Source organism: Nerophis lumbriciformis, linkage group LG22 (genome assembly GCF_033978685.3).
Source record: "Nerophis lumbriciformis linkage group LG22, RoL_Nlum_v2.1, whole genome shotgun sequence".
Classification (NCBI taxonomy): domain Eukaryota; kingdom Metazoa; phylum Chordata; class Actinopteri; order Syngnathiformes; family Syngnathidae; genus Nerophis; species Nerophis lumbriciformis.
In genome coordinates, this window is record NC_084569.2 from 31,249,031 (window position 1) to 31,261,664 (window position 12,634).

Sequence of the window (12,634 nt, forward strand, 5' to 3'; positions counted from 1 at the left end):
GTATCTTAAGATTTTCTGTTACAATAAAACCAATAATGGCATTTTTTGTGGGCCCCTATATTTAGAAAAGTATCGAAAAGTATTGAAAAGTATCAAAAATCCATTTTGGTACCGGTACCACAAATATATTTATTATTAATTTTTCAAAATCGATTTTTGATTTTTTTTTAATCGAGTATGAATCGTTACAAATAAGAATCGCGATTCATTCAAAAATCGAATTTTTTTTAGACACCCCTACTATTACAGGCGTATATAACATTGTAGCATTTACAAATAAAATGGGGAGTATCAAAATTCAATTTGGTACTCGTCCCAAAATACTGGTATTGATTGATTGAAACTTTTATTAGTAGATTGCACAGTTCAGTACATATTCCGTACAATTGACCACTAAATGGTAACACCCGAATAAGTTTTTCAACTTGGTCCACGTTAATCAATTCATGGTAAAAGGCGTAATGTGCCGAAACCCGGATTGAACCAGGGGCCTTTAGATTTTGGGACAAGCCTACACTGTGCACAGTACAGTAATGTTTTCAAGTGTCTTAGAAAGATGACGTCACTCACCACGTCATAATGGCCGTGCTGCGCCGACAGGTGGAGCGGAATCTGTCCTTCGTCCGATTGCCCATTGACGGAGGAACCGGATTTCAGCAGCGTTTTCATAGGCTCCGCCTTCCCCTGCCAGGCAGCGTAGTGCAGCGGCCGCATGCCTGTGCGTACACAGAAACGGCGCGTAAACATGATGCGCGCGGCCATTTCGCATTGGTTTCGTTTCACCTTTCTGGTCTCTGATGTCAACAGCTGCCTGCGACTCCAACAGCAAGGTGATGAGTTCCATGTTCCCATTGAGGGCCGCATGGTGCAGGGGGGAAAATCTAGAAGGGAAATGCAAAAGGATGCGCCAACACATTAGTTTTATTACACTTTGCTGTACCATTGCTATACTACTACTGTACAATATTATTTTATTAACAGCAGTCTAATGAGCATCTGCCTAACGCAGGGGTCGGCAACCCAAAATGTTGAAAGAGCCATATTGGACCAAAAATACAAGAAAACAATCTGTCTGGAGCCGCAAAAAATTAAAAGTCTTATATAAGTCTTATAATGAAGGCAACACATGACGTAAGTGTCTATATTAGCTATAATAGCCTACTATCAAATTTACTTTACAAGTCTTATAAGTCTTATAATGAAGGCAACACATGGCTTGTCTATATCAGCTATAATAGCCTACTATCAAAATGACTTTAAAAGTCTTATATAAGTGTTATAATGAAGACAACACATGATGTAAGTGTCTATATTAGCTATAATAGCCTACTATCAAAATTACTTTAAAAGTCTTAAGTCTTATAATGAAGGCAACACATGACGTGTCTATATCAGCTATAATAGCCTACTATCAAAATGACTTTAAAAGTCTTATATAAGTGTTATAATGAAGACAACACATGATGTAAGTGTCTATATTAGCTATAATAGCCTACTATCAAAATTACTTTAAAAGTCTTAAGTCTTATAATGAAGGCAACACATGACGTGTCTATATCAGCTATAATAGCCTACTATCAAAATTACTTTAAAAGTCTTATAATGAAGGCAACACATGATGTAAGTGTCTATATTAGCTATACTAGCCTACTATCAAAATGACTTTAAAAGTCTTATATAAGTGTTATAATGAAGACAACACATGATGTGTCTATATTAGCTATAATAGCCTTCTATCAAAATTACTTTAAAAGCCTTATATAAGTGTTATAATGAAGGCAACACATGATGTAAGTGTCTAAAATAGCTATAATAGCCTACTATCAAAATGACTTTAAAAGTCTTATATAAGTGTTATAATGAAGGCAACACATGATGTAAGTGTCTATATTAGCTATAATAACCTACTATCAAAATGACTTTAAAAGTCTTATATAAGTGTTATAATGAAGGCAACACATGATGTAAGTGTTTATATTAGCTATAATAGCCTACTATCAAAATGACTTTTAAAAAGTCTTATATAAGTGTTATAATGAAGACCACACATGGTGTAAGTGTCTATGTTAGCTATAATAGCCTACTATCAAAATGACTTTAAAAGTCTTATATAAGTGTTATAATGAAGGCAACACATGATGTAAGTGTCTATGTTAGCTATAATAGCCTACTATCAAAATGACTTTAAAAGTCTTATATAAGTGTTATAATGAAGGCAACACATGATGTAAGTGTCTATGTTAGCTATAATAGCCTACTATCAAAATGACTTTAAAAGTCTTATATAAGTGTTATAATGAAGACAACACATGATGTAATTGTCTATGTTAGCTATAATAGCCTACTATCAAAATGACTTTAAAAGTCTTATATAAGTGTTACAATGAAGGCAACACATCATGTAAGTGTCTATATTAGCTATAATAGCCTACTATCTAAATTACTTTAAAAGTCTTATATAAGTGTTATAATGAAGACAACACATGATGTAAGTGTTTATATTAGCTATAATAGCCTACTATCAAAATGACTATGTGTCGCAAATTTTCGTTGACAGAAATGTTGAAATTCAATATTTATTCTACACATTTTTACAACATTAGAAACCATTAGTAAATCAGAGGCTACTCAGAAGGTGAGATAACTCCTGGAAATGACTGGCAAAGGCCAAAGGTATAGATGTGTGTGTCCAAGTTAAAGGAAACAGCAGGCTGTCTTCTTTTAAAAGATTTATTACAATCTTTGGCAAGCAAGGTAACTTTTGCTGTGGTCTGGAACAACATGGCACACAAACAACTATCTGAAATGCAGCCAATATTACATACAAATAATGTGTCATGAGACATGCAAAACTAAATTATATACAAAGAGGATGAAAGTAAAGAGTATTAAATGAGCTCAAATATACCTAAAAATTTGGTATAGTGGTGCAATATGTACATACAACTAGCCTAAATAGAACGTTAGCATCGATTAGCTTGCAGTCATGCACTGACCAGATATGCCTGATTAGCACTCCAACAAGTCAATAACATCAACAAAGCTCACCTTTGTGTATTCACGCACAGCATAAAACGTTTGGTGGACAAAATGAGACAAAGAAGGAGTGGAAGATTTTACATGTAAACAAACTGTTGCGTCACAGTCCACACTATGGTGAGTTCCAGAACCGCCGAAATTAGTAGGAAAAAACGATGTTCACCAAATAGTCTCAAGCATACACACAAACATTAAACATTGGGCTTTCTAGCAATTGGGAAAGTGTGTGTCATGTTTGTCCTCAAACAAAAAACATACTAAAACCAACAAAAAAAAATTCCCCCATCTTTTTCCATTTTTGATTCTTTTTTAAAAATGCTCCAGGGAGCCACTAGGGCAGCACTAAAGAGCCGCATGCGGCTGGAGAACCGCGAGTTGCTGACCCCCAGCCTAACACCTGCATATGTACACACACACGGATCAGAGATAATGGCGAAGCTTAGCATCAAACATCTACAACAGCGTTAGAAAGTCGAGCAAAGTGTGAGTTTTTGTGGTGAGAAATGCAGAAAAGAATGTAAACGTTACTTTGGAACGTTATGAAGCAATATGCAAACAAAGTGAACTACGACAAGTGCATGATTAGTAGTATCTATTTATAATACACTGTGTATAAGCACTGCCTATAATGTACTCATTCATTCAGAGCAGGGCAATTCAACTGGCAGCCCGGGGGCCAAATCCGGCCCGGGAATGACACCATACCGGCCCCCGAGTTCCGTTCTAAACTTGGGAGTAGGGTTGTACGGTATACCGGTACTAGGAATCAAAAAACACAGGACGAGATGTTGAACAGTCCATTGTGCTAAATGTGGAGAGTACTCCCTGCAAAAAATGTTCTATAGAATCTCTATAGAAATATATAGAACGCTATAGAATTTCGTCGGAATTTCTTTAGAACTGAAGATTCTATAGAATATGTATTCAAAATTCTATAGAAATTCTATAGACATCAGCTTCATGTGCTGGAAGGTCTTTTCACTGTTCTATAGAGCTGGGAATTCTATAGAATATCCTATAGAAATTCTATAGACATTACATTATCTGATGAAAAGTCCATAGATTGTTCTATAGAACTGGGCATTCTATAGAATGTCTAACAGAAATTCTATAGACATTACTTTATCTGCTGAAAGGTCTATAGATTGTTCTATAGAACTGGGCATTCTATAGAATGTCTAACAGAAATTCTATAGACATTATCCTTTATCTGCTGAAAGTTCTATAGATTGTTCCATGGAATAAAATTCTATAAAATGGCAGCAGCGCTATCACCATAGCATTGATTAATCTCATTAAGTTGATTCACCAGACTTGAGCTTGTTTTTTGAACAATGCAGGATGTCTCCCTCAATTATGAAAATGTTAATTTTGTATCATTCAAAATTGCGAGGTGTCATTTCAAGGCGGACACCCAGAACTTCGGCAGACTTTATTTTTAAAAGTATATTTATTCCAATAAATCAATTTATTTTTATTTTTAGAGTTTTTGAGTTATCTATAAGTAAAAAGTGTGAATATTTTCGTAACTTACTTTTTTATGTGATAAAATTAATTTTATTGGACTTCCAACATAAATTGATTTAGCAAAACTCAGTTCAAAGGTTTAAATCAGACCTAAAACGTCAGGACCCGCCCACACTCGAGATGTCCTCATTGTTGAGAGTGGTCGACAGACAACGTGGGGGTGTGGGTGGTGGGGTGTTCTTGTGAGTTGTGTGGGATATGAGACTTGGTCAGGGTTAAATTCCAGGACAATTGGACACATCTTCAGTAATGTGCCTTTGCATCATTGGGTGTTTCGGCCCTCAAACACTATACACCCTCTACAAAGGTGGCCCGCCAAAGGATGATCAGTCCTCAGCTAGCTCAACTGTTCCCGAAATTCACCCTGTTACACTGCTGTTTTTGGGCCCAACCGGGGTCCTTCCGCTTGAGCCAAATCCGCTGGCTGCTTCTTTCAGCTGCCTCTGAGACTGCTCTGATGGTCCTCCGCAGAGCCTGACCATGGCTGCCGAGTTCCCTCGGCAGTCTGATTGTAGACGACGCCACAAATCCTCTGCATCCCACTTCAACCGGATAGACTTTGGTGTTTCAGCCACGCTGCCTCGCTTCTTCTGCTAGCTCTGAGTGGCGCAGCTTCTGACGTTCACAGGCCTCCTCCACAGAGTTCTCCCATGGGACTGTGAGCTCTATGACGTAATCAGTCTTCACCGAAGGGGACCAGAGCACCAAGTCTGGCCTGAGGTTGGTAGAGGCAATCTCAGGTGGGAAAACTAGCTGTTTGCCGATGTCTGCCAGCATCTTCCAATCGCGGGCCATGTGTAGGCATACTTGCCAACCCTCCCGGATTTTCGGAGAGACTCGCGAAATTCAGCCCCTCGCCCGAAAACCTCCCGGGACAAATTTTCTCCCGAAATTCAGGCAGAGCTGGAGGGGGCGAGCTCCATGCGGACCATAACGTCCTCCCAGCGCGGAAACAACACATAACAACAGCAGTCACGTTTTCGTCTACCGTAAAGCAGTTCGTCTGCCATAAACAGCAATGTTGTGACACTCTTAAACAGGACAATACTGCCATCTGCTGTACATGCATATGTGACAATAACATCTACGGCTTTTAGAGAGTGCAGTGCACAGCTGCGCACACAACAAGGAGATGAAGCAGAATGCATCTTTAGAGAGGGTGTTCAGCATGGTTAGAAAAATAGTGACAGAGAATAGAACAAGGATGGACAATTCAACCCTTAACTCAACAATGAGTAGATGAGTGTTATGTGTGTCTATATGTGTAAATAAATGAACACTGAAATTCAAGTATTTCTTTTATTTATATATATATATATATATATATATATATATATATATATATATATATATATATATATATACTGTATGTATATATTTATATATACTGTATGTGTATATATATATATATATATATATATATATATATATATATACTGTATGTATATATATATATATATATATATATATATATATAAAAAATAAAATAAATATATATATATATATATAATAAAATATATATATATATATATATATATATATATATATATATATATATATATATATATATATAGCTAGAATTCACTGAAAGTCAAGTATTTCTTATATATACTTGGTGAATTCTAGCTGTAAATATACTCCTCCCCTCTTAACCACGCCCCCCCCCCACCACTTCCCGGAATTGGAGGTCTCAAGGTTGGCAAGTATGTGTAGGTGTCCTGCTTCTGGTTTGCTGGAAAGCTGTTTGGGTGTTTTCCCGCCCTCTCGGACAAACATTGTTGTCTTCAAGGGCTTAGATACTCTTGGTGGCAAGGAGTTGACGGCACCACGCATGCTCTCCAGGGCTGATGCCAAGCTCTTGAGGAGTATAGTATCGCGGTGCTCATGAATCAAAAACGGTACTATACTCTGTTTGAAAAGTACCGGTTCACAATTTATTTATTTTTTTTTAACGGGCATGACATTGCTGGTTTTACGAGCAGAGGAGCATGTTTGGCAGCGCACAATCACGGAGTACTTACAAGCAGACACAGTGTGTAGACAGAAAAGGGAGAATGAACGCATTTTGGCATAAAAACTGACGATAAAGGTGAAGTTATAACACTGAAACGCCCTCAGGAAGAGGTGCTTTAAGACATGGCTAGTTAGCTAGCAGCAAACATCCATCCAGTCTTTTAGCTACTTCTAAATCACTAATCCTCGCTTCCATGGCGACAAAAAACAGTGGAAGAATGGCCGTGCGCGACCCGAGTGTCCCTGGGTCAATCCCCACCTAGTACCAACCTCGTCATGTCCGTTGTGTCCTGAGCAAGACACTTCACCCTTGCTCCTGATGGGTGCTGGTTAGCGCCTTGCATGGCAGCTCCCTCCATCAGTGTGTGAATGTGTGTGTGAATTGGTAAATGTGGAAGTAGTGTCAAAGCGCTTTGAGTACCTTGAAGGTAGAAAAGCGCTATACAAGTACAACCCATTTATCATTTATTGTAGTATCGACTAGATACGTTATTGTATTTGGTATAATTACAGTGGATGTCAGGTGTAGATCCACCAATGGCATTTGTTTACATTCAGCTTTTGTTAGCGGTGACACCGGTGAGCTATTTTATCTTCCTACGGTGTGTAGTGAAGCATGTTTAGCTATTCCTCGTCCTGCAGGGATGATACCTGTAAGAAACTCACTTTATTTGTTGCAATGGAGACGAGGATTAGTGATTCAGAAGTAGCTAAAACACTGCTGACTGCGGATGGATGTGAGCTGCTAGCTAGCTAGCCATGTCTCAAGGCACCTCTTCCTGAGGGCGTTTCAGTGTTATAACTTCATCTTTATCGTCAGTTTTTAGGTCAAACATCTGCGATCAATTCCACGCTTAACTTCGATGCAACAAAGAAATGTGCGGCATCCGCTTTAATGGGGAAAACCCCGATGGCCATCCATCCAAAACGAAACATTGGACGTCAAAATAGGGTTAAGTTAGACAAGTGTGTGAACAAAATGAGACGTTAAACACTGAGCTACGTGAAAGTATGGCTAAGAGGAGGTCATCTTGTCTTGTTGGCGTTTGTCTCAGAGCAATCGTCCATTAAAATAAATGTACCCAATAAATTGGCCCATTTTTTTATTTATTCGTGAATAGCGTTACCATGGTAACACGAAATGTTCCCAATTTAAAGTACCCCCATCAGCGCGAACGAGATCTTTCCGACGGTATAACATACACTCGTGGTCAAAAGTTTACATACACTTGTGAAGGACATAATGTCATGGCTGTCTTGAGTTTCCAATCATTTCTACAACTCTTATTTTTGTGTGATAGAGTGATTGGAGCACATATTTGTTGGTCACAAAAAACATTCATGAAGTTTGGTTCTTTTATGAATTTATTATGGGTCTACTGAAAATGTGACCAAATCTTCTGGGTCAAAAGTATACATACAGCAATGTTAATATTTGGTTACTGTCACACCGCGGTGAGGGATGTCTTGTTTTGGTTTCTTCTGTCTTGTGAATTGCATGTTTTTGTTTGAAAAGTAACTCCTCTCGTTTCAGATCACTTGCCCTTCCTTTTGTGTCACCAGTCTGACATCATCCCTGACTACTGACAAAACTACATGTATATTCAAAGACAAGGTTCCACTGAGGTAGCAATAAAATAATGCCGAATTATTAGCAGCATTGGCAACAACATTTTCAGCTGAATGCCATTGGCAAGCAGATTATTGTCGTCAATACACTAATAGTGGGTGTGGGCGTGCAAGTTCTCCATTATTAGAACGAGACCAAAAGCCCAGCATCAGCATCGTTTGGCCTTGAGTTGGCCTCCATTGGTACAACAGCCCAGTGAACATGGAGTAAAACACAGTTTCCCCTCTAGGGTTAAAAGGATACATTATACAATGCTGCACGAGTGTGTGTGTGTGTATGTGTGTGTGTGTCTTAGTGTGTCAGCGGTTGTTTGTACGTGAGAGGGGGTGGTGGGGGAGGAAGTCCTTGCCTTCGCCAAGTAGTAAAACCTGTCTTGTAATATTTATACCCCTCGTTCTTTCTCCATCCATCTCCTTCCTGACTCATCTCTTGTTCCCTTGCCTCTTCTGTATTCCAGTCCTTCAACAGCCTCCTTGCACCATTTCTCATTACTTATTCCCACTTTGGGTCTTACTCCCCTCCAACCCAGAGCAAGTGTTCCCCTCAGGGTTTAATTCTCCTGCCAATTGCAAGCAGCACCCACTCCTTATTAAAGTAACACCATTTATGGTTTCTGAACATAATGTAGGATAAATGAGCTATTCATGGCACAGTGTATACTAGGGTTGTACGGTGTACTGGTACTAGTATAGTATCGCGGTACTAATGAATAAAAAATGGTACTATACCCTGTTTGAAAAGTATCGGTTCCCGGGCATGACGGCGCGTCGTCACGTCGTGGCATTGCTGGCTTTATGAGCAGAGGAGCATGTTCGGCAGCGCACAATCACAGAGTACTTACAAGCAGACACAGTGTGTAGACAGAAAAGGGAGAACGTACGCATTTTGGCTTAAAAACTGACGATAAAGGTAAAGTTATAAAATTGAAACGCCCTCAGGAAGAGGTGCTTTCCGCAGTCTGCAGTGTTTTAGCTACTTCTAAATCATTAATCCTCGTCTCCATGGCGACGAATAAAGTAAGTTTCTTACAAGTATCATCCCTGCAGGATGAGGAATAGCTAAACATGCTTCATTACACACCGTAGGAGGATACAATAGCTCACCGGCGTCACAATGTAAACAAATGCCATGGGTGAATCTACACCTGACATCCACTGTAATGATACCAAGTACAATAGCATATCGATACTACTATACATCAATATTTTTTATGGTCACAAAAATGTTTTTCCTTTTTAAAAAAAAAATCATATTATGTTTATAAACTCAGGAAATATGTCCCTGGACACATGAGGACTTTGAATATGACTAATGTATGATCCTGTAACTACTACTAAATTTGTGGTATCATCCAAAACTAATGTAAAGTATCAAACAACAGAAGAATAAGTGATTATTACATTTTGACAGAAGTGTAGATAGAACATGTTAAAAGAGAAAGTAAGCAGATATTAACAGTAAATGAACAAGTAGATTATTTTTTTTTAATCGATTAAGAATCGTTACAGGTAAGAATCGCGATTCATTCGAAAATCAGTTTTGTTTTTACACCCCTACTATCTACTCGTTTACATCTTTGGGTTTTGCCCTCAAAGTCCTGTGTTCAGGAAATGAGATAAATAGATGTTTATTGCCATGGTAACATGTGACATGTACAAGATTTAGTCAAAGTGCATAAGTGCAGTGCAGTACAAACATACATTTAACAATAGATTGGAAAAAATAGCCCAAATCCAGACAAAACAGCTAAAATAATGTCAAAACAGACTTTCATAACATGGTCACTACTGCCTAGTTTCTCTTGTTATATTCTTATTTTACTGTTATATTTTTATTCTCATTGTTGCTTTTTATTTTTATTCTTATTGTAATATTTTTCTATTTTGTTTCCATTTATACCCCCGTTATTTACTTTTTTACTTTTTAAATTCAATCTCAATTCTGTACACTGCTGCTGGAATTTGAATTTTCCTAAAGGGAACTCTCCTGAAGGAATCAATAAAGTACTATTTATCTAAAAACTCCAATGTAGTCACCCTTCCTCTATTTCACGTGTTATTGCCTGAGTTTGTAAACATAAACAAAAACGACAAAAAATTTTGAAAAAATAAAAATGTTGACCTAATCACGCCAATATACTAATTATTATTACTATTAGAAAAATGAATATTATTCTTATTATAATTATTAATAAACTATACTAATCACTCATATACTCACATTAACATCATCAATTAATGGCTGACTGTGACAGTGCTGACATACCAACAGTTGTTGTGATATTATCCTCTCTGTCATGTCTGTGTAATCATGTTTTGTTTTAGTCATGTTTTATTTAGTTATTGGACTCTTTAGTTTCTGGCTTTTCACTCCCTTGTCTTGTTTCCATGATTACCCATTAGTTTCACCTGTTCCACGTTTGGACTCATTGTGCACTCTTGTTTGTCACCATAGCAACCCATTAGTTTTCACCTGTCACGTCACACACTTGTTTCACGTTTTGAGTCACGCACCTGTTTTCGTTAATCATGTCTGTAGTATTTAAGTTCATTGTTTTTCAGTTTGTCTTTCTGGTGACATCCCCACATTTATGCTCTGCACATTTCTGACTCTTTTTTCATGTCCATCGTTCACGCTGCTCCTTTTTGTCCATGCCAAGTAAGTTTTGTTTATTATTGCCACAGTTAGTGTTTTTTGTTGTTCATAGTTTTTGCCTTTGTGCAAGTGTTTGGTTTCATAGTTTGTTCTCCGCCATTGTACGCGCCTTTTGTTTACTTCCTTATTTTGTATTTATAGTGTTTAAATAAAAATGTACCTTTATTCCCGTATCGCCCGAGCCAACTTTCCGTTGCCTTCTAGAAAACCTAAACCCCAGGACCAAGTCTTGACACCTCTCTCTATATCAGGGGTGTCAAACTATTTTAGCTAAGGGCCACATGGAAGAAAATCTAAAAAAAAAAGAAAAATCATGGCACGATAACTTAAAAATATAGACAACTTCAGATTGTTTTCTTTGTTTAAAAATAGACCAAGCACATTCTGAAAATGTACAAATCATACAGGCTTTTTTTCCTCACACTTCCATGTTGCGATTAATAGTATTCTATCTTCATTTGTCGTTATTTACACTAAATGATGTGGTAATGTTCATCATGGCAGAGTTTTAAAATGCTCTCATTGGTGTTAATTTGTAATCTATCAGAAGATGAAATTAATAATAATATCAATATCTAGTTACAGGATTTTATTAACGTAATATACTAATTTTCTTTAACTGATGTAACATATGTAGCATCATCTGCAACAAATCTTGGGGATTTGGACTCATTTCATGAATCACACATGAAGTTTGAAGGGGATACATATTATATCAGCATATTTATGTGCGCCCAGATAATGTGTCCCCAGTCACAAGTACAACAGGAAATGTACAGATTAGCATTTTGTGTTGAGGTAGAAATGTGACAGGTTACATTACCAACAACATCTTTGACAATCAAGGCATGAACGTAACAATCCATATTTTTCTATGCTATCACTAATAATCAGTGTAAATATGTAGTGTTGCTGCTATTTTAAAACGGCACATAGCCCCGCCCCCTCTGAAGTCACTGCGCTCAGCAGGGGCTACAAAGAATTGCTATTGCGACATCCAGTGGACACATTTAGAACAGCAGTTTTTTTCATTCCAAATTTCAGCTCATTTTTATACTTAGCAAACTCATTTTGCGGGCCGGATCGATTTGACACCCCTTGTTCTGGTTTGCTAAAGGGGAGGTGACGGCAACAGGCACTAGATGGCAGTATGTACAATTATTTATTATATATATATATAAATATTCTATATACAGTATATAATAATAACAAACAATACTAATTTAATAAACTAAGGAAATGGAGTGTGAACTATATCCAAAAGGGAATGGTGTAAGACTATGTGTAGAATTTAACTGAAGTGAGTGTTACCAAAGTGTTGAACGAGATACGAGGAAGTCCAGGGGGCAGGCAGATGATCAGGGGCGAGAGAAAGGCGTCAGAATCCAGGGGCGAGCGAGAGGTCGAGAAACGAAGGAGGCAGTCAGAGTCCAGAGGGAGATCCAGGGAAAAGTGAGACGCACAGCTCACTTTCCAGGCGACAGAGGGTAGGTACAGATGACTATATTCCGGCGCCGGCATGCCAAGTTGTCCAGGCTTATGAAGGCAGCTCCTTCATTCCAGGCAGGTGTGCTGATTGCCGGTAAGTGATTGCAGCTGGCAGCAGCTGCAGGGCGTAGACGCGCGCCGCGGTCGTGGGCGTGTCCCGCGGTGTGAAACGCAGAGCGCAATGATGAGGGCGCATTCCAATGCACCCTGGCCGTGACAGTATTCCCCTCCTTATGGACAGCTCCCAGATGTCCTCTAGCAGGAACCACGAGAACACAGAGG

At 38.2% G+C, this 12,634-nt stretch overlaps 1 protein-coding gene and 1 long non-coding RNA gene across 9 annotated transcripts in view; one reads left to right on the forward strand and one right to left on the reverse strand.

The window, feature by feature from the left end:
- Positions 1–12,634, reverse strand: part of caskin1 (CASK interacting protein 1) — a 339,666-nt gene that overhangs the window by 170,778 nt on the left and 156,254 nt on the right. For all 6 annotated transcript variants that reach the window (XM_061973687.2, XM_061973688.2, XM_061973685.2 and 3 more), the window contains exons 3-4: positions 784–881; positions 571–716 (exon numbers count right to left, since the gene is read on the reverse strand). In XM_061973687.2, the coding sequence (XP_061829671.1) occupies positions 571–716; positions 784–881 (244 nt within the window). The remainder of the gene's footprint in view (positions 1–570; positions 717–783; positions 882–12,634) is intronic.
- The window catches only part of LOC140679716 (uncharacterized), a 196,952-nt gene that overhangs the window by 167,592 nt on the left and 16,726 nt on the right, over positions 1–12,634 (forward strand). The gene's annotated exons all lie outside the window — the stretch shown is intronic.